Below are 25,602 nucleotides of genomic sequence, written 5' to 3' on the forward strand. Positions count from 1 at the left end.
AAGTAGCCTCTGCCCACCTCAGCAGGACCCAAGAGTAACCCTCCTCCAGAGACAGGGAGCATCCTCAGTCCAGGAGCCAGCATCCTGCCCTCTCCTTCCCTGTGGGATCCAGGAGATGGGGAAGGGAAGGAAAACACTCAAGGTGCCTTTCCATGCTCAGCAGCTGATTGGAACCTACTGAAAGATGAAACATCCCATCCACCCAGCAGAGTCGAGTGCTCAAAGGCCCTTTGAAGGAAGAAGAAGAAAGACCACCCAGTCTCCCTGGGGACCACTTTCAGGAAAACAGTTGCCCTCAAACAGAGAGATGAAAAGGAGCTGGGGGTGGCCAGGAGCACAGAGATGAGGAGAGGAAGATCAGACAAACTTTTGTTAGCGTATCTCAGGGGAAGCGGCGGTAAAGGCTGCCTTCGAAATGTCACCGGATAATGAATGCTATTTTACTCCCTTCGCTGAGGTGTCAGTCAGACACTCAAGGAGAGAAGGTGTGATCCTCCTTAGGAATGAATTCCAGATAATCTTGTGCTTCTCTGAACCTGAGGGGCGGTGGTTGAGCCCTCTCCGGTCCCCATGTCTCCCACATGTGCACAGTAATAAATAAAACTATAATAGAAGTAATAAAAACACCAAGCTCCCAAGATTATCATAACAATTAAACAATGTTCCGTGAGATTCTTAGCAAGCTGTAAAGGGTGCCATACAAAATAGGAGTGAAGCAGACAGCAACCTGACCCTTACATATCAGATAATTACTCATCAACAATCTATGGACAATGCATAGAGCCTTGGATAAAAGCCTGCCTGTGATTCGTGAATCCTTCAGTGGCCACAGATATGTCCTTTGAATGTTGTAATGCCAGCCCAGTGTTGGGTCCAGATTCTCAAGAGGAACTGGAGAGACAGTTCAGTGGTTAAAAGCACTGGTTGCTCTTACAGAGGACCCCAACACCCACATGAGGCTCACAGTTGTTCATGAATCCAGTTCCAGGGGATCAGATGTCCTCTTCTGGCCTCCATGGGCATTACATCACATGGATGCACTTAGGTACATGCAGGCAAAACACTCATACACATAAAATAAAAATAAATTTAAAAATTAGATGATCTCCTATCCAATCCTAAATGACACATCTACAATGGAAACTCCACACCAAAAGCTCTTGGAACATAGTGGAACTGGGGGTACAGAAAATACTAATGCATCCCTCAACTCTCACCAGTGAACTATTCTTCATTCAACAGAAGGCAGTGTCCACAGAAGGCCACAACTGGCCAAAGTATAGAGAATAAAAGACTTCAGAGTGTGTCCCTGGATAGGACTCCTATATTAAACCTCGCCCACCTAGGGCTCAGGAACCATTTTAGAAAAGGGGATGAAAAGATTGTAAGAGCCAGGGGAGATGCATGACCATAAGGAAACACAGTTTTCCAGGCTTCTGGAAACTTACTCATATGAACTTATAGCAACAGTGACAGCATGCACAAGACCCATGCAAACTCAGAAAAAAACCCAGCATAGAACTGTGGAAATTGGCAGCAGGCCCCAACCTTAACCAAGGAACTATTGGCAAACTGATCACTGCTGGATGAGAGAGAGTTGGTCTTCTTTAAGGAAGTGGAACTAGATAAGTTGACCAAGCTCCAGTGGATGAACTCACACCAAGCAACATCTGCATACACAAACTTGACTCAATAGACCTTAACATATACGACAGAATTCATGAAATCTGGTGGGGGAGGTTATGGGGAAGGGGGTTTAAATATGATTAAGATGTATTGTATGAAATGCATTTAAAAAATACAAATACAAAATAGATGTTCAAGAAATAAAGGACCAAAACATGGGGGACCAAGTCAATGGATCCCAACCCCCCATCCCTCCCAAATTGACTTTAATTTATGACCCACCCACCTGAAGAGGAGTGTTCCTTTGCTTGTTCATTTTGTTAGTGTTGAGTGGTGATGTGTGTATACATGTGTGTGCAGGTGTACATGTATGTGTATGACATGCATGTATGTGTGAACGTTTGTGGAGGTCAGAAGACAACCCCAGGCATCATTCCTCAGACCCATCTACTTTTTTTAGGGGGAGGTCCTTTTTTTAGACAAGGTCTCCCTGTAGCCCCAACTGGCCTGGAACTCACTATGTAGACCAGGCTGGCCTTGAATTCACAGAGACCACCTGCCTCTGCCTCCCAAATGCTGGGATTAAATGTGTGTACCACCATGCCTGGCAATGTCTACCTTTTATTCCAGAGTCTGTCAGTAGCCTGAAGCTCCTCACCAAGTAGGCTAAGGAAACCCACAGGATCTGTCTGTCTCTTCCTCGCTAGCCCTGATAGCACAAGTCCATACCTGCAAATAGCCAAAGATAACCTTGAATTTGTGATCCCCCACCTCCACTCTGGAGTGTTGAAATTATGGGCATGCATTACCATAGCCAGTTTTATACTGGAAGTCAAACCCAGGGCCTCCTTCAGGCTAGGCAAGCATTCTATCCACTAAACTACATTCCCCAGCACCACCTGGAGAGTTTTATTTAAGTAACTTTCTGGCACTCAATACAAATGCAGGCCCTGGAGTCTCTATTTTTTTCTAAGAGTCCAAGGGAAGATAACTGAGACCCTCAGTATGCCAGTGATTAACTTTGTTAGGATGTAGACATGCGTTCACCATTTTCCTTAAGCTTTGGTCAGGTTCCTGCTGTGGCCAGATGTTCAATATGTCTCGGGTTACAGAGCCAACTGAGGAGAAGCATCTCTGCCCTTAGAGTAGATAGGGGCTACAGAAAAGCCAGGAACTCCCACCATCCCTATGAATATGAGGCCTCATCCTAGCAGTAAACCCTTCCAACTCCTGATCTCGTCCCGTGAGTTTATAGGAAGCCAATCTCCCCCTGCACAGCAGAAGGGACACTGATCTATTATAGGTCCATCCTCTAGATAGTCACAGGACAGAGCCCAGCAGTGTATGTAAATGAGGAAGCTCATTTTCTGCTTGTTGGAGGACACATGGCCACATTCAACTGGTAAAGATTCTGAAGTCTGGGAGCCGAGTTGGTCCAGTGTTGAAACCAATGCAAGTCAGGGAAATTCTGGGTAGAGCGAGAGAGGGAGAAACATGGGCCCTTGCTAACCTAGAGAACAAAATGCCTAGAGTCTTGCTTTTGCTTGGGAGAATGGGGCACTGTGTTGAGGGAGGGAGGGAGGGAGGGAGGGAGAGAGAGAGAGAGAGAGAGAGAGAGAGAGAGAGAGAGAGATCTGAGTTCAAGGGACCTCACTGAAGAAGGGGTAGGAGAAAAGGAAGGACCTGGGGCAACATCAAGACAGACTTATTGCTGGGGCATGTGACATCATGGGGGAGAAAAATGGACAGGTCTTTTTTTTAAGTTTAACAAATAGAAAGAACAAAGTATGCACCCTTCTCTTTGAAGCTGGATAGAAGGGGAGAGCTGAAACTAAAATGATTTCTTAGAGAGGAAAGGGGTATTCAGATGGCTTGAAGTTGGTATCTCTAATCTATTCTACAGCATCTCTGAAAGGGAAATATTCAAGTTCAACTGTTGTAATGACGGTAGTGTTGTTGGATATTTTTTGTAACTAAATATTGGAACACTTTATTTGGTAATGAAGGCCAAGCAAAAAGCACCATGCTGGATCTGGAAAGGCAGTATGTGGAAGGGGCCATGGTTTAGATGCCATAGTCTAGGTGTAAGTTCAAAATCCCAGCTTTGCTGTGTGGCTATGGCCAAGTCACTCAAATTCCCTGAGATTCAATCCTGTCAGCTGTGTTGGGATTCATTATAAGAAAATTATATAAGATGCTAAAGTTTGGGTCAGTAGTGTCCCTCAGGGACCCACATATTAAAGACTTAGTCCTCAGCTTGATGCTTTTGGAAAGTGATTAAAACTGTAGAAGGTGTGATACTAATCTTGGTTGTCAACCTGACACACCTGAGAAGGAGGAACCTTAGTTAAGGAATTTCCTCCATCAGATTGGTCTGTGGGGACATTTTCTTGATTGCTAATTGATGTCTACCTCCAAGTTCCCCCTGTGACACTCACTGTCATTCTCAAAATAGCCTCCTAAGACAGCAATAACCACAGCCATCAGTACTGTGGGACTCAGCCTTCCCACAGACATTGTTATCAAATATGGATTTCACTGACACCCCTGTATGCTATCCAGGAAGGTTTGGACACCTGCCCAGTTTCAAAGCTGATATAATAGATTCTAAAGAGCTCAGAGTCTCATCCATGTGTCCCAGACACCTTCCCTGATGCCATGGCTATCTACCACTGGGAGGCTCCTACAGAACACAGGCTACCAGAAGCCTGCATTTGCTTTAGAGAAAATGGGGCAGCGTGGAAAAGTCCCTCAAGGATCCTAAAGGATTTGGGCTCTTCTGGGCACTAGATGTGTGGCTTACACCTTCTGGTGAGTGTTGATATCAGTGTGCCAGGGCTGTTGTAGTTTATTAACAGAAGCTTTTGTCTGGCAGTTCTGAGTTGGTTCTAGTGCTGTAGACAGCTGTCTTCTCCCTCTGTGTCTTCACATTGCCTTCTCTATGTTCATGTTTCTCTGCATCCAAATTTCCCCTTCATATCAGGACATCAATCATATTGAATTAGGACCCACCCTGCTGATCTCATGTTAATTTCAGGACCTCTGTGAAGACTCCACCTCCAAATAAGGTCACAGGCTGAGGTGCTGGGTATTAGGACTCTTGCTGCCTCTTAAGCTTAGGGAGTAAGCATAGAGGAGATAGGTGAGGAGTGAGTGGGGAGGGAAGGAGGGAGCAGTGCTACAAGGGTCCTGGGAGTGTTCTCCAAAAGGAAGGGGCTCTGTGCTCTGCCCTCCTCTAGGAGCCTGGCTGGTTTTTTATAGAGAAGCAGCTTAGCAGCTTCTGAAAATAGTCCCCACTAGTGATTTATAAAATGAAACTGCTTTCATTCAACTGTGTGATATTTCAGAGTTTCAGAATTTCCCAATTCCTACCTTACACTCTCAGGAAAGGACTGTCTGATGCCAGGTGTGGTGGCACAGGCTGTAATCCCAGCACTCAGGAGTTAAAGGCAGGAAGACCCAGTGTTCAAGGCCAGCCTACGGTGCACAGGCGTGGCAGGAGTCTAGATACTAGACTGAAACATCAAGATAAACATATGAAAAAAGTCAGAAGACCCTTCCTTGCCCCGGCATCTTCTAGGGACACTACACAAGCAGCCAAAATGCTGAGTTAAACAGGTTTTTATAAACGTCCTGGGCCACATGGCCCTGCATTTTGGAGGCCCTTCCCTCCACTCACTTAGCCTACTCCCATTCTTGGAAGATACTTTTCCTTTCTTAATAAGTTGTCTCTATTCTGGTTAGAATTAAAATTGGGGTCACAAAGGAACCACTCCAATTGAAAATATCTCCGTGAGGCAAACTTTGCTTCTGATCAGAAGGGTTCCGGTCTCACAAGAACAAAGGAGTGGGCACATTTTGTTATGATGGCCTTCCCCTTGTCCCTAACTCAAAAGAGAGCTTGGCTGTTCCTCATTGATTGTGGGTCAGCCACACAACCTAAACCTGATTGGTTAATTTAAAAGAGGGAAGGAGACACTTTTAGCAAGAATTTTCAGCATTTAGGAGTGTGAGTTTTGGGCACATAAGGGGAATGTAAAAGTCATAAAAGGAGGAAGGGGTTTGTGGATGAGAAAACAAGTGATATTTGCATTAAGGGAACAGAAGCTTCCCCACAGTATAACTATGAGACTCACAAAGACACTTATAAACAAATGAATGCTACAAGCTACACAAGCACTGAAGAGAAAGGCAAGCTATAACCAGGTGTTCCTGGTGTTATCTTTTGCCCTAGGACACAGTGGCCTGGAATCAGGTACCCTCTGAACCCAGATCCGCAGCTTAGCACTCCTAAACATGCTTTTCCTAACACTCTGGACTTTTCACTATTTCTCCGACCTTTACACCTAACTTAAAAGGCATGACTTTTTCTCCATCTCCCCTTCTGGAAACTGCTGGGATTTTAAGCTTGCCTATACTATTGCTTTTCTCTCAAACTTTAATAAAATTGCCCTCAAGTTTCCTTCTGAGTCCATTTTTAAAATTATTTTTTAATGTTATGTGAACGAATGTATTGCTTGCATGTGTGTAAGTGCACCCGTGTTATGCAATGCCTGTGGAGGTCAGAAGAAGGTGGCAGATTCCCCCGAACTGGAGTTCTGGACAGTTGCTAGTCACCATGTGGGTACTGGGAATAGAACCCGTGTCCTCTGCAAGCGCAGTCAGTTCTCTTAACCTCTGAGCCATCTATCCAGCCCCCTTCTGAGTCCATTTTTAAATTATTTTATTAATGAGACTAGGAACCCTAAAAAGGGAACCCCCTCTCCCCACCTCTCTGTCTCTGTCCCTGTCTCTGTCTCTCTGTCTCTGTCTCTCTGTCTCTCTCTGTGTCTCTCTCTGTCTCTCTCTGTCTCTGTGTTTCTGTCTGTCTCTCCCTCTGTCTCCGTCTGTCTCTCTCTCTCTCTCTCACTCGCTCTCTCTCTCTCTCTCTGTGTGCTTCCTGTGCATGCTTGTAGATATGAGCTCTTAGCTTTTTACTCTGCTCACACACACACACACACACACACACACACACACACACACACACGTGCAACCTCCCCAGTACTTTCTTCACTCTCACTTAGACCCTGTGGCTGAGGAGCAAGGGGAACATGTATTTGACAAATCTCAAAACAGACTTCTCTGGAACCAGAAAGGGAGCCAGCCACCCTCTGTGAGGTGAAATCCCTTTTCAGTCCAACTGCATTTGCTTCAATTTTAAATGGATTACTAATGCTTTAGATCTTTGAATTCTAAGCCCAGAAGAACAGGCAGCCTGGCTGGACATGGGGTTTCAGGAGGACCTCAGTCTTTCTGTCTAGGGACTCTAATCCTCGACATCAGTCTTCCTCTTCCCAGCCTGTGGGGAAAATGAACTGTTCTCATGGTAGGAAAATTTCTTGTGTCATTTGCCACCAAAGATATTATGGCCCTAGATAATTGCTGTAGTATCGCTGGGTTTAATTTTCCTCATTTGTTAACAGTACCAATAAACACTAACAAGCTTCCAGATTACTGTGAGAATTAAATGGAATATTACATGAAAGTCCTTAGCCAACTGTAAAGGGTACTTCCAAAGCAGAACAGGGGTAGACTGGGAATGTGACCATTCCATGGCAGAGATATGATCACCAACTGCCTATGACATGTGGAAAGAGCCTAGAATAAAACTTACCTGTAGTTTGAGTTCCAGGTCAAGGCTATGTCCTTTAAATGTCATTACCTTAGTAATATGCCTGCTGCATAAATAGATGCTCAATATATATTTGTGGAATGTAAGAACAAAGGAAGGAGAAAAGAGCTGATACAAAGATAAGAGTATTTTCCTTCGAAAATACCTTCGTCCACTGTGATAATAAATCACTCCAACATCCACCAACTTAAAACAGTAGTTACATCTCATGGTTTTTGTGGGCACAGAAATTGGGCACTTATTTTCTAAGACCCTAGGCTGTTTCTGTTGCTGTCACTTCAAGGTTTGCCAGGCTCGGAGGACTTCCAAGTCACAGACTAAGGGAGGCAGTTCCTCCCCAGCTGATGACTGGAGGTCACCCTCAGATTTTTGTCACAGAGACCTCCCCTTAAGGCAGTTCACAGCATGGATCCTTACCTCCTTAGAGTGAGCAAAACAGGATACAAGTGAGAGGGACCCACAGTCTTTGCAACCCAGTCTCAGAAGTGATGTCCCATTGTGGTAGCTCTTCTGTCTGATACCAATAAATCACTTAATCTAACTCAAACACAAGAAAAGACTGTGCAAAGGTGAGGCAACTAGGAAACAGGGATTACCAGAGGCCGTGCGAGAAGACTGCGTACGCAGTGGGTTAGACATGTTATAGGCTATTGTCATTTGCCTAAGTGATCAGCTGAGGAAGTCCTAAAACAAAAGGAGCAGGAGAATTCTGCCAATTGAAAATATTCTGTCTCCCACACCAAAGTCCTAGGTCCCCAGCCCTAGTTTCTGCCACCAAGGTGCAGGCTATAGGGAGGTTCAGTTGTCCTCTGGTCCCCAGCCTCCCAGGGGTTGAAAGCGTTCCAGCTTGTTCATGTTCCTACATTAGTAACTACACTCCTGCATGGCTGAGCCTCAGGTACAAACCACTTGCATATTCACTATCTCATTTTCTTGTTATGACTGCCATTGGGGCATAGATCTTATGTGATTCAATTGAATAATCATGGAAACTAAGACCCAGAAAGATCAAGGTCATGTAGACTGATAAGTTGAACCCAGTCTGACACCCCCAAATTTTATGTAAACTTTAAACTTTATTTTTCTACAACTAAAAAGTACCACCTCTAAGTGAAAGACATTCCACACAATCACTACCTATGGCAAGCACAAAATATTTTGTCAAAATTTAGCATCTGGGCTGAAGAGATGGCTTAGTAGTTAAGAGCACCAGCTATGGAGGACCCAGGTTTGGTGCCCAGCACCCACATGACACTAACAACCTTCTATAACTCCAGGTCCATGGGATCTGATGCCCTTTTCTGGCCTCCACAGCCACTGCACGACACAGGTGCACAGGTGCACTTACATTCATACAGGCAAAAATAAAAATAAAATTTAGAACACATTGTCAAGGCAGTTCCCTCATCTGGGATTTCTGGCTTTGGTGACCACAAGTTCCCTGCCTATGTAGAAAGTAGTGCAGCCCCATGGTGGGCTCAGGTGCCAGTTTGGGGGCTTAAGGAGAACCCCATGGCTTTCAGGGCTTCGAAGGAGTTCCTTCTCTCCCTTCCTGGTTGTGATGGAGTTCTGTCCCCATCTTTAGCATCTAAAAGCCAAATCTTCCCCCTCTCTTTGTAGAAATCATTCTCCCTGAGGATGGAGAGGCTGGGGAGGGCAAGCTTCAGGATTTAGAGGGAGGAATGACCAGTGGTGATCATTTAGCTTCAGGCCCCATTCTCTGAACTTGTATAAGGAGCCCATCTTGTTTGAACTAATGATCTGGAGATGGGGAGGTTAGCCTGGATTATCTGGATGGGCCCCATGTAAAGGCAATGGTGCTTAACGAGAGACAGAAAGTCAGAGTCAGGAGCTGAAGCCACAGAAGGAGAGGTCAGAGGGAAGGAATAAAAGTCTGTGCACTCACAGTGGAACAAGAGTGTTCAAGGGATGAAGGTATCAGCACCCTTGAGGGACCATGTTGGTGGCAGAAGCTACTTCCAGAGACTCCCCACAAAGAGGTGATCTTCCTGTGAGGTCCAGCCTCTAGTGTCCAAAGGGTCCAGAACAGTTTCTGCCTGGAAGATCAGGTCTCATTTCGTCGAGGAAAACAGTCATGCCCCTCCCCACACACATCTCCCATTCTCTGCAGTGGCTTAGAAGACTCTAAGGAGAGTTCTCAGCTCCACACTGGAGCTGTCCACCAATCAGTCTAAGAAAAGAGTCCCAGCTGCTGAAACCTTCAAGGGCACATCTTAGGAGCAATGAATCTCTCCCCACCCTCCAGCCAGGTTTGAGTAGCAGTCTGCTAAGCCCCTAATGGAGGCCCCGGCAGTAGTCCTAGCTGGGTCTGCTTAGGCCACTACTACAGAACACCACAGCATGAGAAGCTCAGACAATAATTCTAGAGGCTAGGAGTCTACGATCAAGGTACTGATATGGTTGGTTTCTGATGAGGCCTCTCTTCCTGGCTTGTAGTTGGTAACCTTTCACTCTGACTTCATGTGGCCTTTCCTCTTGTGTATACATATGGTGTTTCTTCCTCTGTTTCTAAAGACACCAGACATTTCAAATGAAGGCCCACCTTCATGACCCCATTCAACCTTAAAGGCTTCATTTCCAAATGCAGTTACATTGGGAGTTAGAGTGTGAGCATGTAAATTTGGGGGGACATAAGTCATCCCATAACACCATCCATTCCACCTGTCCCCATCACATCACAGCTCTGGGCTGCCTCTGGCTTCAGCTCTCTGTTCCTCCAGTCATCCCTGTTGGGATAACAGAGGTCACATCTTATCATCAGGGTCCTTTACAGGTTTCCCAGAGGCCAATAAAGTCCAGGCAATCCATCTGGAACAGCAAACAGGGGAGCCAGATAGGCCCTACCCTGACCAGGAGATGAACAGATTTTCAGAAGCAGAGAAAGCACATATTTGGAGTTCCTAGAGCCTAGGCTGTGGCTGCTCCCCTTCCTGCCATTCAAACCCCTGTCCCACAGCCAGGCTTCAAAGCACAAACTGAATGGGAACTACACCGTCTAGACGAAGAACTAGAACATGGGGCATAACACACACTTTTGTGGTGTTCCTTGGCATAAACAACAGTCTAGCAGATGGAATTTGATTTCAGAATTACCAGCTTTTCTAGGACACTGCAACCAACTGAGGGGACAATGGAACAGAATATTTAAAATGTAAATCCAAAATATGCTCCTAATAAACCAGAATAAAACTTTTAATATCTCTTACTACCTGTTTCCAGGTATCCCTCAAAGGCAATGTGTTCAAGGCTCAGTCCTCAGCCTGTAGTACTACTGGGAGATGACGGCACCTCTAGAAGATAGGGTCTACTGACAGGAAGTTATGTCACAGGGGTGTGGCTTTGAAGGGGATATTGAGACCCTAGTCCCTTCCGTCTCTCTCTTTGCTTCCTGGCTTTCATGATTGAGCAGCTTTGCTCTGCCACAAGCTCCCCACAATCATATTCTATCTTGCCTCTCTGAAGGCTCTGAAACAACACAGTCAAACAACCGTGAATTGAAGCCTCTGACACCAGGAGCCAAAACAAGCCTTTCCTCCTAATAAGTCGGTTTTCACATATATTTTTGTCCCAGTAACAGAAAGATGACTAACACACCCACAAATCTCTGTGAGGATTAAGATAATGTTTTGCTCATCATTGTGGCTTTAGCATCTGGTGTTAGCAATGCCCAAGAAATACCAGATGAGAGAGTTTACTTTGACAAGGCCCAGGATCTATAACCCTGAGACTTCAGGCTGAGGCCACCAGCTATGTGAGAAAAATGGTAGTCTTCCACATCACCTGTTTTCACCTTCCTAACTCAGGTACCTCTGGCAGGCAGATTTCCTACCTGGGAACCTCTGTCCCTGAGCCCAGGCAGGATGGGGCTCCATCTCTAGAGTGGCTACTCTTAGAAGCTAGGGTGGGTAAGATCTGGTGGGTGGCTTGATGGTGCAGGCTGACAGGACAAGCAGGAGGGAGGACATTGCTTGTAGGATGCCACTCCAGGAAAGCATCTCTCTTAGTACAGGAGTCTGACAGAAAGAGGCCCAGAAGACACATAGGAAAATTCCCACTAGACTTTGCAGGGATCACTTTGTGAGCTTCAGAAGCTCTTCCTGTCCCTCTTGGGTCCAAATAAATTATCAAAGTCTAGTCCAGATCTACAGCCAAGCAGCTACCCAATGGTAAACATGCCTGCATGGCATCTTCTATAACAGCTCCTCTGACTCTCTGGCCAAAGACAATTTCTGAAGAGTCTAAGATTCCTAATCCTTCCTCTCCTTGCTGGCTGAGATGGGGACTTCCAGGGGTCCTGTGGACTCAGGAAAGCATTTGGAAATTCTCTGCCCTAAGCCTGTTATCCTCATGCATGGGCCGCATGCACCCAGGTGTCGGAATGCAGGCCAAAAGCACTCCAGCTGAGGTTGTTTACCACACTGAGGCCAAAAGACTGGCCATCAAGGGGATCCAGGGAGCTCTAGAGGCCTAATCTCAAGCTGGGACATGCAAATGGCTAACTACTCACCATCCATTCCACTGGGTATACAGGATGTTCTTGATGAGGCATACCCCAGGAAGTTGGTCTAGGGACTTTGACTGGGGTTTGGAGCTCCTGGGGAAGATCTGCAAGCCAGCTTATAGCTTCAGGTATGGCTGGCCCATCTACCCAGGACACTGCCCATACATAGAGACTTACATCCAGAGGCTTCTTACTTCCTTTCACAAGCCCTAAAAATAAAGCTCCAAGGACACAGTTATTCTAGTCTTGAGGCTAAACCAAGGCCTAGGAAAGGGGGCTCTCAAGTTTCATGGCTTGAATCAAAGGAGAAGACAAGGACAAAAGGTGGGGAGGTTCGGCACCTAAGGATGGAGCTTCAGCCTTGGCAAGGAGGGCATGTCTACCACACCAGAGGACAATACTGCCATCCTCATAAGGGAGGAGACAAGTTTTCCATCTCACCCAGGCCCAGGCCTAGCACCAGCCCAGAAAACCCACAAGGTCTATGGGGTGGGATGCTAGCTTCTATAACCTGGAGGAGCAGGCTTCTCTGCTGACCTGGAAGGCCAGTGTTGCCCCTGAATCCAAAATTCACACACAGTAGGCACATCCTACCTGGCTAGCTCTAGCTCAGCATACAATCCCAGTATTACAACAATCCACAAAGATCAGAGAGAGAAGGAGAGTTCTAGGGAACAAGAGCAACAAAAACGATGGCTAACCAGAGACGTTCAGAAGGCGGTATGGAGGGTAGGGACCACCTTTCCTATGGTTATGTGTCTCCTGAAGAAGCTGCCTCTGTGCTTTGTGAGGGAGACAGTCAAGTCTGTTGTCTGATTGGCTACTGTTCTCAAGGTCACTTGGGGTGAACAGAAATGTCCCAGGCTATAAACAAGGTGCTCTAAGCTGGCATTTGAGATGTGGCCACTAGAGGGCACTCCAGGACTAGCTCTGACTCCTGGGCGGTTCTCACCAGGTTTGAAAGTTGAGGATGATAGTGTGTTTATTTATTCATTCAATATTCATCTACAGAACAATTACTCTATGCCAACACTAAGTGCTATAAAGAGTACAAAAATGACTCATCTTTCATTAGAAAGCCAAGCAATGTAAGCAAAACCTAATGTATCCATTATTTATCTGCTGGTAACGTCTCCTCCTTTATGGGCGTGGCTAACCTCACTTTCCTAGCCTCTTGTTGAACCTTCCCTTCCAGCCTAATTTTAAAGCTCAATATTCCTAGTCAAAGGCTCCCCTAAGCCATGGCACTGACAACATGTTTTTAGTTAGTTTTTTTTTTGGGGGGGGGCGTTGTTTTGTTTGGTTGTCAGTGCTGGGAATTGAACTCAGGTCCTTGTGCATTCTAGGCGAGTGCTCAACCATTGAGCTTATAATACTAGCCCCTCATGGATGCATTTATTATCTCCAATGCCTATATTTCTACAAAACATAAGCTCCACAAGGGTGGAGGGTATTTCTGTGTGCTCACCGATGGACACGGTGCCTAGAACAGTGTGTCTCACACAATAGGCACTCAGTACATATCTTTAATAAATAAAATAAGTGACAATTCAGGGCGAAGACTCAGCCATCAATTATTCCTGTGATTTGGGGAGAGAGGGTTTAGGTGTGACAGGCCCCTTCTCAAAGGTGGTGACATTTAAGGTGGCTTGAAGGATGAGGAGCAGTTGGCAGGTGGCAAAGGTGAGAAGGAACACAGTATGCTAAGGGGACAGCAGCAGAAGGCACAGAGGCAAACTGCCGGGTGGTGAGTGTGACCAGGGCAGAGAGCCTGGATGTCTCTCTTGGTATTAGTGCCGCCCCTCTCCACAGTTACCACAGCTCTAGTCCTCAGGCATGACTACCGGACAGCAGCCAAGCTGCATCCCTCTACTCCCCTCACCTTTCCCTTGAGTTCCTGCTTCCTGCTCAAGGTGCAGATTTGGGTTCTGTGACATAGGACAGGCAGCCTCTGCCACTCTTATCTGTTTTATTCTCCTTTAGCTACAAGGAAGAAACAAACCACACAGCTCCAGGAAAACAATCCATCATTTTGTCATAACATTTCCATTTCAAAGAGTTCCTCCGGAAGCGGCTCAACCGGCCTCATGCTTCCTCTCATTAGCTTGAGAACTGACTGGGAGGTAAATGGCAGGGAGACAGAGGGCCTGGAAAAGGGTACTTGGCCTGAGGCCTTTGCTGGTCCACTCAGGGCAGAGCTTGTAGGGTGTGTGTGTGTGTGTGTGTGTGTGTATTAGTGAGCTCCTGTTTCTCACACCCACTATTTATACCACTCAGTCAGAAGCATACCCACTCACATCTCACTGCTGACCTCAGGCATTGGCGGGGCTTCTGTGTTATACCAGGAACCCTATCCCCATTCCCACTCTCCACTGCACACTGAAGATTCAGAGAACAAACAAGCTCCCTACTGTCCTGAAGCATCTCAGAGACAGATGCGTTAGTGGATCGCCATGATCATCATGACTCAGAAATGCCGTTTTAGACAGTGCTGCTGAGTGACAGACCGGAGAGCAGAGGAATGGGGTGTCACCTCAGAGCACATGATGTTTAAGCTGGTCTGAAGCTTGAGGAGAGTTGAAGGTGAGAGCAGAGAAGGGCAGCACAAGCAAAGGGAACAGAAGGTGACCCAAAGGCCAGCTGCTGCATGCTGCTGGAGGCTACGGACAATGGTAACCCAAGTGCCCTTTGCTGTCCTCTCCCTGCCGGACCCACCACCAGACATCAATAGTGGGAGGTATGTGTGGCAGCCTAGCCCTGCAAAGGTGCCCCTCCACCTCAGAGATGTGCTGGTGACCCCTTCATTCATCCCTGGCAGAGCACCCAGAGAACCTGGCCCAGCCACAGGCATTGGGGACCCCTTTGCAAATAGTAACTTCCTGGAAGCAGTAAGTTCACCCCACCCCAATGTATTCTCAACATAATTAAGACTAAGCACCAGCTTGGTCAGGAGCCTCCTGAAGAGAGGCAGGCTGATCTGAGAGCTGGTAGATGATGACTAAGAGCCACCCAGAAGGGTGCTAGTGTGGAGAACATTCCAGGCAAAGCATTGGCTGAAATCAGCAGCAGAGCCAGGGCCACAGGCACATCACGTGGGCCACACCCTGAGAACCACAGGAGGCGAATGATATGCCAGGCTTACTGTGTCCTCACCAGCAGCTCATGACAGGGACCACCGCCAGGGCCAGGTGGATGGTGTGGCTGTTTGTTCCAGAAATCTCATTTCTGACAGTCACTGCATTTAGACGTTCGCCATTATCTCCAATTGAGGTTTGTGTTTAAAATGCAATTGTTAAATGCAAACCTTTGAAATACATAACATGCTTTTTCGTAAGCTTGTTCAACAACTCTTACTTTTTTAAAATCTACATGAGGACTAAAAATAATGAACATGGCCCAATTCTGTCTCACGCTCGGTAAATAGACAGCACTGGTAGGAAAAGTGAGGCTTAGAGAGACTTACTCCTCTGCAACAACACTGCTTTCCTGGTTCCCTGAGACTCAGAGAACAAGGCCTGACCCCTGCAGTCAATGCCCCCTATTCAGTCAGTCCTGATATTCTCCTTATAGCCTCTGCTCCAAGCCCCTCCCTGACTCTTAGCTCCCCAGGAATCCAGGCTAAGCCATCCTCTACCACTCTACCCCCATAGGCCAAGTCAGCCCCTTCCCTGTTAGAGACTATTTCAGGTACCATGGGAGGGTGGGTAGTGTCTCCTTTGCCCTCAGTCCCTTATCTTTCTGTGTTTGGGCACAGCTGAGAGAGGCCCAAGATGGGCCAGACAGTAATAACATCCCATCATCACCTCCCACTGGGAAAAAGTCAGGGCACCCCCACACCCCCTCTTTAATCTCTTCAGTCTCCTCTTTGAAATATCATTGCCAAGCTTGGAGTGTCTAGCCCCTGAGATTCTGCCTGTCTTGCCTCTCCTTTCCCATTTGCAGGGCCAACTGGTGGTCAAGATAAGGTGGGGTGGGACTAGGTAGCCAGGGCCTCTGGCCCCTTTCAGTGCTTTCCAAGAGGGAGGGAATTGACATACAAGTGTAACTTCAAGTCTAATCAATATATTTGGGGCAAGTAGAAGAAAAGAGGAAAGACTGATTCTTGTTGAAAAACAGAAGTCTAAACACTTGTGTTGTCCTAGAGAGGGGAAAGCCAATTAAGAGAAGGAGGTACAAGGGCCAATTCAACAAAACACTTCCTTCATAGTTCCTGAGTTGGATCCCCAGAGCCCATGTAAAATTGCTGGCCATAATGGTGCATGTTTGTAAGCCCAGCACTGGGGAGGCAGAGACAAGAGGCTCCCTGGGGCTCTCTGCCCCAGTTTAGCCTAATTGGTGATCTCCAGGCCAATGAGAGACCCTGTCTAAAAAGAGGTAGACAGTATTCCTGAGGATGGCATTCCACATGCACATGCATATGTATGCGTACACTCCCCCACACAGGCACACACATAAACATGTATGCTTAGGCAAAAAAAAAAAGGAGGTGCAAAGAAAAGGGGGAAAGGATGTGGAAGCAGAGTGCTGTCTAGGGAGACCACCGCACAGACTCCAAGAAGCTTGTCTGCCTGGTCCTCAGGGCTAGCTGGGGGCCCATTGTAGCATAACAAGAAAGAAAAAAAGCACATTTCCCTGCAGTCCCCTGCTCTGACTCCGTGATGTTTGGATCTCTAGCGTGACCCTTCCAGAAAGAGTGTGCAATGCTCAAGAGTGAGGCATTCCCTTTATATTGACACCACAGTCCTCCCTGGAAACTTGACTGTAGGTACCTGACCTCAACTACCAACCTCAAAGCAAGCCAACATGAGTCTGCCCTGAGCACTTCCAGTTAAGGTTTGAGCCTCTAAGAAAGGACAGGATGGGGCGTGGTGGCACACGCCTATAGTCCCAGCACTTGGGAGGCAGAGGCAGGCGGATCTCTGTGAGTTCAAGGCCAGCCTGGTCTACATAGTGAGTTCCAGGACAGCTCGGGCTACAGGGAGACCCTGTCTCAAAAAGACAAAAAAAAAAAAAAAAAAAAAAAAAAAAAACGGACAGGATGTTGCCCTGGGGTTCAACCACCCAAGGTGAACAGCAACTTCAAGACCCTAGACCTCTCCAAGATACTTTGCATATCCCATCAATGTCTGCAGCAGCTATGAGGCCCCAATCTTCATGAACCAGAAGTGTTCCTCTCCATGGGCCGAGTGTTCTACACCCCCACACCCTTGTCTCTCATCCTCAGCTACCCTTTTCTAGAAAGCTCTAGAGTGGGAAGACAGATAGGCAACATATGCCTGGTCTTCTCCATCTCAGCTTGAAATAGCCATTCCCTTTGTGAAAGTCTCTACCCACCAACTGTGTTCTCAGCCCTCCCCAACTCATATGGCCACAGCTCTGCCCACACACCACTTGGCAGGCACAGCCCCACCCCATATTGGTACAGAGCTTCAGCACCATTAAGAACAAGGAAAAACAAGTTTTGAAAAAATGCAGTATTTATTGAAAGCCTTCTGCCTACTAAACTTAATCTGTGTGCATGTATGTATGTGTATGTACACATGCATGTGTATATGTGTGCATATGTGTGTGCCTATGAATGTGTGTGTTTGGGGAAAACATAGTCTAAAGTAAGTGGCTCAATCAGATAGCCTTGGCTAGCCCAACACGATTGTTGTCCCTGTCAAAGACGCTGTAGAACTCCCGGATGAAAACATCCCCCAGGATCCACAGATGGGAACCACCTTGGAAGCCACTGGAGCAGAAGCCCTGGTTCTGGGAAAGGCAAGATTGAGATAAAGTTGGATGCAGCGATGAGTGTTTTTCTACCCCACCTCTCAATTAATCTCTATGGCTTCATTTCATCCTTAAAATCATCTTCCCAGATAAGCATACAAAAGTAAGATTCATTACACTCAACAGGTGAAGAAATCCAGATTCAGTAATTAAAGTGACTTAATTTGAGATGATCTGGTAAAGTCCTGGAGCTCTGAGCCCTGACCCTATGCATTGGCCCCCACATCTCCAGCCCCCTGCCATCATACTATCAACTCCCATTGCCCTGATGATTAGATCATTAGTTTGGGGTACTCAGGATCAAGTCAAGATTAAGGCCAGCAGTTCCTACAAGTTAAAATGAGCTAAGGAAACCCACCAGGCCTTGGAAGGTAAAACAGTGAATACAGGTCCCCATGGGTAATTAGGGTACAACCTATATCCCTCCCCCAAGCCTTGGTGCTCTGTCTTTCCTGTTCCCCACTTCTGTCAGCAGGAAGCTATAGTGGCAACAAATGAGGTTCAAGGATCCATCTTCATTGACTTGCCAAAGTCTCAGGGGAAAGGACACTAGGTGGACCCAGAGCATCCTCTCCTGAGACTCATACCTTCAGAGTGTAGGCCAAAGGTGGCAATGGGAACTTCCTGCCATGGATCTCAAAGACAATTGTGGGCATGATGTCCAGCCTCCAGCAGTTAATGTCAAACTAAGGGAAGAGCAGGGGCATCATCCACCAGAAACAGCACCATGCTGATGGCACAGAACCCCTTCCCTCCACTGTGTGAACTTTCTCAGAGGACCACAGGGAAGCCCTCCAGATGAGGCCAGGTCTCAAAACATGGTCCTCAAAAGAGTTCCACCGAAGCAACAGACCCAAGCATGGGACTAAAAGAGGCTTGCCTCCATGTCTCCCTTCTAGAGCTATCAAGAGTGCACAAGGATCCCCAGAAGAAGAGAGAGGGGTAAACTAGTGGTAGAGGTGGGCAGAGTAAGAGGGCACAGCAAAGGAACCAGAGGACCAGGAACCAGATGACAGCCACTGTGCAAAGCTTGGGGCACCCACAGCAAGGACAGGCCAAAGTCAGAAGGGAACCCTCTTTTGGCCTCTTTTGGAAATGTGTGGCCACCCAACATTCTCCTTTATCATTACTTCTGTGTAGACAGGGACTCAATTCAGAAGTATCTGGAGGTTGAAGGAAAGCCTGGCCTTACCTGGCCATACTGGCCTTGAACAGCTCCAATGATTTTCTGGATATGAAGGGTGTCTCCACTGGGCCCCACCACCAGGGCAGTGCCTGTGTCCAACACAGCCGAGCAGCCACCTTGGCAAGCCACCACTTCACCATCAACTGTGATCCTGGGAGGGTAAACAATCTCAAAATCAGCAACCTATATACTAGCACCCACCTCTGTAGGTTCAATGAGAGCCACATAACTGTCCAGCAAGCACAGTGTCTTACAGGCAGGAAGCACTCAGTCAATGTAGCCAGTGCAGGACAGGATGAAAGGATGCTGGCCTCACAGCTGTTTTTCACAATCAATCAGTGGTCTCAGAACTATTGAGTATTGAATGGAGTCCTTCTCAACACTGTGGTATGGCCCACACATCTAGAGTCAGCCTCTGGATGGGGCCCATGCAAAGCTCTAGTCACCCACCTGTCAACGGTGAACTGCCAATACCCATGCGTAGTCAAGGGCACCCAGTGCAGCGAGCCTGTGAAGTAGAACTGGTCGATGGTTCCCAGTGTGAGCATGCTCCCTTGCTCATTCCTGGAACCAAGAAAGGCCTCTCAGTGGCAGCAGATACCCTACTGGTGAAGATTCCCCAGCACCATCCTGAGGTAGATGGATAGAGACCCAAAGGCCTTCCACTGCCTCCCTCCTGCCCCAACCCACCAGGCCTCAATAGTTCTCCCAGTCTACACCAGGCTTTGCTCTGAATCAGGTACAGTGCCCTACTCCTCTGACCCACACTTACACACTATCTCCTCTGCTCCCCACACTGCTTTGCCTCCTAGAACTCAAGCCCCTTCTGAACTCCAGATACTGGGACATAATATATACTGCTAGCCCTCTGTCCCTCACCTGGATAACTCCCACTTATCCTCAGAGAATCCTGCCCTGCCCTGCCCTGCCCTGCCCTGCACACATGTACACAGGTACACACACATTAGAGTGGACATCCAGGGTATTACGGTGTGAACACACCACAATTTCTTCTGCAACATCTTTCTTACAGTTATATGATTACAGTGTGTATAATTATATGTCTGTTTCCCTTGCTAAAATATACCTCCCAGCTTGTCTTGTTTGCTGATGTATGTCCATCTCCCGGCCCAGCCTCTGCATATAGAAAGCCTAGTAAATATGTATAGAGTAAATGAATAGATGAATGCATGCATGAATGAAATGTACCAACTTACTCCATGTCTGGGATCTCCTGGTTTCAGCTGCCCAGTCCCATCTCCTTCTCCTTCTGCCCCCACCCATCCTCAGTCTGAGCTGAGCTAGGTCATCACAAGGAGCAGGAAGGTAGAATAAGGAACACTGTCAGGAGCAGGCTTTCTGAGCTCCAGGACTCACTTGGACACTAGTTCCAGGAAAAGCATCCCTTTGGAGTTGGCCCTATAAGCCTGAGATGCTAAATGGCATGGACAAATGATTTCTGAGATCTTGTCACTTTGGAAGAACATGTTAAAAGCCCTTTTACAGAGATGGGAACAGACTTTTTTTGTTGTTGTTGCTGGTTTATTTGTTTTGGGTTTTTGTTTTTTTGTTTGTGTTACCAGGGATTGAGCCTGGGGCCTAGCACATGCTAAGCAAGCACTCTATCACTGAGTTACACCCCCTCCCCCTCCCCACCTGCAAGGCTTTGCTTTTTTTTTTAAGGTAGAATGAAAGTCAACTCTAGCCCAGTAAACTCTGACTGTATAAATGACTCTACTGGGGTCTTTGTACAGGAGGTTGGATGTGCCTAGAAATAGAGAGGGGTCATTTGGATACTGGTAACTACCTTGACTGGCAGTGTCTCCAAGGGGCAGAGAGTCACCTCAGCCCACAGTCCTTACCAGGCCATTAAAGTCAGACCCTAGCTGGGCACAGCTCCTACCTGCTCATGTAAACAGAGAACAGGTCTTGGGCAACCAGGTGCCTGTTCATCATGTTGTCAAACATCGGCACTGAATACTTGGAGGCAAGAGAAGGGTAAGCCAGCCCCAGGATCCCATCGAATGGCGAGTGGATGAAGATATCGCCTGGCTCCTTAGTAGTCAGGCCCACAGTCTGCTGAGGAACTACAATATTGGAGATCTGCAGGGGGAAAAAAATTATGATGACCTCCATTAGGGAGCCTCTGCAGCCAGAGATAGCAAAGTCCAGGGACAGGGGTGGCTAGTCCCAGGTCACAGGCCAATGTCAGAAGTTCAATCCTCACTGGCCCTTATTCCCTCTTCAGGACTGCGATTATTTGAGCTGAAGAGGTGAGGGTAAGTCAAATTCTCCATATTTTCTGCTTGATTTTGAGGAAGTCATGTGATGAAGCAGAGGAAAGGAGAAGAGAAGAGACAGTGTTGGGTACAAACACAGGTCTTCGTGTTGGGGACAAGCTTGAAGGACAAGGCATGAGGACTGTTTCGATGCCCTCTCTTCTCTTGTAGAAACCAGGGAAGATCTGTAGAGGTACTATCCTGTACAGACAAAGTAGGCCCTGTATCTGTGTGGATCCTCATTCTGTCACATGCTGACCATGACCTTGGAAAAGTTCCTTTCCAGACCTCAACCCCTTATCTGATAAACGGAATAATGATACTTGAACCTCAAGGCAATACTTAGGCTAAGCCCTAATGCTGAACATCAATTGAGCATTCACTAAATATCTGTTTATTGAACCTTTATTGGTACCATGCCAAAGAAGAGTGACTCGCCCACTTCCTCAGAGGGTAGATGTGTCCATCAACGTGTTCTGAGACACCACAGTGGGCTGTACCAGGTCTCTGGCCTCTGATGTTCCATGTAATTAATTGATCCTTCACACAGGGCAACCAATGTGAGCTTTAAAACCAGAAGTCAAGTCTATCATACCAACTACAACTGTCTGGTGTATCCCAATGGAGGCAGAATGGAATCTTCCACTCAGTTCCTACCTCCCATACCTCCTCTCATTCCCTTGTCCTGTGAACCCACTTTGCCCTTCATATTGATCTTCTTCCCCTTCCTCAGCTGCCCCAGCTCCTCCCTGTCCTAAGATATTTGCACTTGCTATTCCCTCTGCCTGCAGTGCTGACCCCAGATCATCTAAGGCCTGGTTTCCAAATTGCATTACATGGGCCACCATGTCCACCAAATCTTAGTCCTCAAATCCCTATCTGTTCTCTTCCAGGCTTTCCAGTTTTGTTTTCTTGATGCTCCACTCAGAACTATTCAAATCCATCTGACTTAAGTGTCTTTCATGTACAGACCGTGATCCTACAAGGCTTCATGACTATCTTTTGCTATGAGCACAAAGCAGACAGGTCCCCGTCCTCTTGTTCAATACTGTATCCTCCTTAGAATAACACTTAACAAGCATTTATGAAGTGAATAAATGAACAATGGTTATGTACTAAAAAAATTAATCAATTCATTGTCTTTTTCTTTGAGTAAACAAACGGGTATTGAGTCTTTGATATACCAGGTATGAGACCCCGGGGAGATGGCAATGGATAAAACAGTGCCTACTCTAGAGGACTTTTTATGCAGCAGGCAAAATCAACAATGCATTTTAAAAAGCAGTAATATAAGCCGGGCATGGTGGCGCACGCCTTTAATCCCAGCACTCGGGAGGCAGAGGCAGAGGCAGGCAGATCTCTGTGAGTTCAAGGCCAGCCTGGTCTACATAGTGAGTTCCAGGACAGCTGGGGCTACAGGGAGACCCTGTCTCAAAAAGACCAAAAAAAAAAAAAAGCAGTAATATAGAACATGTCAGGTGACAATGAACCCTCAGAAGATAGCCAGGGTAAGGCCATAGGCAGTATGTTATTTTATAGGATGGTAAGAGAGGCCCCATTGATAAAGTGACACTGAGCGGAAAAGGAAGAGAAAAGGACAGGTGAAATGGGTCAAGAGGAAGGGTGCTAGAGGTAGCCAGATCACAGATATAGTATGCATAACGTAAAGTAAACTGTGCATGGCACAAGCTTAGAACTATGGCCAAGGGTGTGGAGATGAACATCTAGACCTGGAGAACTACTTAACTGGGTTCTGAGGACAGGCACAGGAAGGAGTAGAGGAAGGAAAGGGACACCACACAAACGATTATCACTGGAAATCCTTCTTAGAATCCTCGCCCACTGAGTCACTCAGTGGATAAGACCCAAGGGATCCTCGTTGCCCACTAAAGGCACAGCCCATAGAAACCAGGTTATCTGGGTGGGAAAATAGCTGTAGAGAAAGGCAGGGTGACTCCGGGCTGACACCAGCTTACTTACTATGACAGTATCATAGCCCAGGAAGCCCTGCACGCTGCCAGTGCCATACTGGACAAACATGGGCTTGCTCAGGTTCTGGAAGGTGGAGGACTTGGACGAATCAAAGCGGTGGTGGCTTCCTGCAACACAGACCCAGGATTAGTGTTATCCTGGGTGTCTTCCTGCCACTCAGCAGTGCCAGGGAGGGTAGAAACCCTCACCCACCATGTCGTAAGAACATGACTTGTACACCAGCCATCTCTCTGGAAAAAATCAATAGACTGGTCTCACTGTAGCATTGTCCCATAGTTTCATCAAGAAATGTTTCCCATTTTCCTTCTGTCATCTGAATATTGTTAGCCAAACCATTTTTCCCCTCTGAACCTCTTTTTTCTCATCTGGGAAAAGAAGGGGAAGAGGAAGGGGAAGGAAAGGGAAGACAGGAGAGGGGAGGAGAGGAGAGCGGAGCAGAGAGAAGGGAAGGGAAGGGGAGGCGAGGGGAGGGGAGTGGAGAGAGGGAAGGCAAGAAGGGAAGGGAAGGAAAGGGAAGGGAGGGGTTAGATTGTTGTCTGGGGATAAAAAGAGATCCCACCAGACTGTTGGAAAAATAAATAAATAAATAAATAAATAAATAACGTGCTCATTTTTTATTGATCACTTGGAAGAGATCCTCTCACTTGTCTCCCAGTCCCCACTGATGTGTCATAGCCCCATTTTATACAGAGAAAAATGGAGGCCCCCACAGGCAAATAGCTTGCCGTGGCTCCCAATAGAGATCAAAATATTAACAAATTAGGTTTCTTTCTTTCCAGCTGGTGCTTTATACATGAGACCTATGATTTTCCAACCTCCCCAGTTGGTGGCCAGTTGGGAGGGCAGAGTCAGGACATGGACTACAGTGGGAGGCTGGAGATGTCCAGACACACACTCCTACCCTCCACATTTATGTCCCACCTCACCCAGTCACTGGTTGAACCAGAGTGTGAGGGGTGGGCAGGAAAGGAAGTCAGTCACTCACGGCAGGCTTCAGTGCTGCAGTAGACAGAGGGTACCCAAAATTCTGAAGAGCCTGTATCAAACACCACAGTAAACTCCTGGGGTGGTGTCCCGATGTAGATCTTCCCAAAGTACTCGCTCTGAGGGCAGATAGCTCTGGGTCAGAGAAGTAGGGTAAGGAGCCAGACAGAGAAGGACTTGATGCTGGGAACTGACTCCTGTAGGTCCTGTATTTTCTCCTCAGAGATCTGGATGGGGACAGGCATCAAGGAGCAGAAAGTGGAAGGAGGTGCCCACTGCATTATGGAGAGCTTTTCATCTCTACCCCTACCTGTACTCACATCCAAGCCCTTCTACCAAGCTACTCAGAAGCCGACCATGGATGATAACTAAAATCTTTCATGGAAAAGAGACTGGGCCACCTTGCCAAGGCAGGAAGGAGCTAGGTCCAGAGGTGGGGACATCAGCTGAGGGTAGGGCCCAGATCCCCACCTGAGCTCCTGCCCCGCCTGCCCCCTGCCAGTTCCCCCTTGAGGCTGGAGTGGACTGTGACCTAGATACAGAAATGAGAGCACAGAGGGAAGGGATTGGTTGTTTACTGCCAAGAATGACAGGTGACAGAGAGAAGCTCCAGAAAGGAAGAGGGGGAAAGGCATTCCTGCCTGGGTGGGAAGAGAATAAAAATGGAGTCTGTGCCCTAGCAGCTGAAGAATGGGCACCAGCTGTCCCCAGTTCTTATGAGCACACATTAAGACATGGCTTCCCTGAGACTGGAAAGCAGGCTATGTGACAAAAGTCATCTGAGCTCAGACCCTTCCAGCGGGGACTTTGGAGCCTGGAGACAAGAGGGTTGCCTTCGCTGGGTCTTCTGGAACTACTGAGAAGCAGGAAGGTGCCCCCTACAGCCCATAGGCTCCAGGATTCCTGAAGGAAGGAAAGCTCTGGCAAGGCCGGGCCCCAGAGAAAAGGGAATTCATTGCTGAGCGGACCCCCAGAGCTACTCACATCTAGGTAGTTGATCAGAGGCTCTCTGGCCACTTTCCCAGTGTTGGAGCTCTGCTCACTGAGCATATACTGATGTCTGCTCAGGAAGGCCTCCAGCAGCCCATGCTCCTTCAGGGTGTTCCTCAGAGACTTCCCTTTGTGCAAAGGGATCCTGAGGAGATGGGGGAAATCATTATGAGGGAATCTCTGGGCTCTTAAACCATCCCATGCTGCTGCTCCCAGCCCAACCTCTAGCCAACGCTCCATTGGCAAAGCCAATGATTTTCTTTCCTTTTTAAATCATAACTCAAACTAAAAATATAGATTTTGGGCTAGAGAGATGGCTCAGCAGTTAGGAACACTGACTGTTCTTGTAGAAGACCCGAGTTCAAATCCCAGCACCCACACGACGGCCTGTAACGCCAGTTCCAGGGGATCCGATAGCCTCTTCTGTCCTCCATGGGTACTGCACGACACAGGTGCACTTACCTACATGCTGGCATAACACTCATACACATAAAATAAAAGTAGTAAATAAAATAGAGAAAAAATGAATTCGGTTTAATCAAATGGGCTTATTTTTGAACTTTCTGTTTTGTTCCAT

The 25,602-nt window shown here is 47.2% G+C and overlaps 1 protein-coding gene across 7 annotated transcripts in view; it reads right to left on the bottom strand.

Annotated features, from left to right (window-relative positions):
• The window catches only part of Prok1 (prokineticin 1), an 85,163-nt gene that overhangs the window by 17,632 nt on the left and 41,929 nt on the right, over window positions 1–25,602 (bottom strand). For 4 of the 7 annotated variants that reach the window (XM_029554676.1, XM_029554679.1, XM_029554675.1 and 1 more), the window contains 8 exons: window positions 25,020–25,170; window positions 24,037–24,154; window positions 23,040–23,158; window positions 20,684–20,883; window positions 19,231–19,344; window positions 18,787–18,931; window positions 18,182–18,280; window positions 17,276–17,573 (listed from right to left, as the gene is read on the bottom strand). In XM_029554676.1, the coding sequence (XP_029410536.1) occupies window positions 17,442–17,573; window positions 18,182–18,280; window positions 18,787–18,931; window positions 19,231–19,344; window positions 20,684–20,883; window positions 23,040–23,158; window positions 24,037–24,154; window positions 25,020–25,170 (1,078 nt within the window). In that variant the 3' untranslated portion in view covers window positions 17,276–17,441. Of the gene's footprint in view, window positions 1–17,275; window positions 17,574–18,181; window positions 18,281–18,786; window positions 18,932–19,230; window positions 19,345–20,683; window positions 20,884–23,039; window positions 23,159–24,036; window positions 24,155–25,019; window positions 25,171–25,602 lie in introns of those variants that run through there. The other 3 variants (XM_029554677.1, XM_029554678.1, XM_029554682.1) reach the window with 3 other exon arrangements.

This window comes from Nannospalax galili, unplaced genomic scaffold (genome assembly GCF_000622305.1).
Source record: "Nannospalax galili isolate Female #2095 unplaced genomic scaffold, S.galili_v1.0 scaffold5, whole genome shotgun sequence".
Lineage (NCBI taxonomy): Eukaryota > Metazoa > Chordata > Mammalia > Rodentia > Spalacidae > Nannospalax > Nannospalax galili.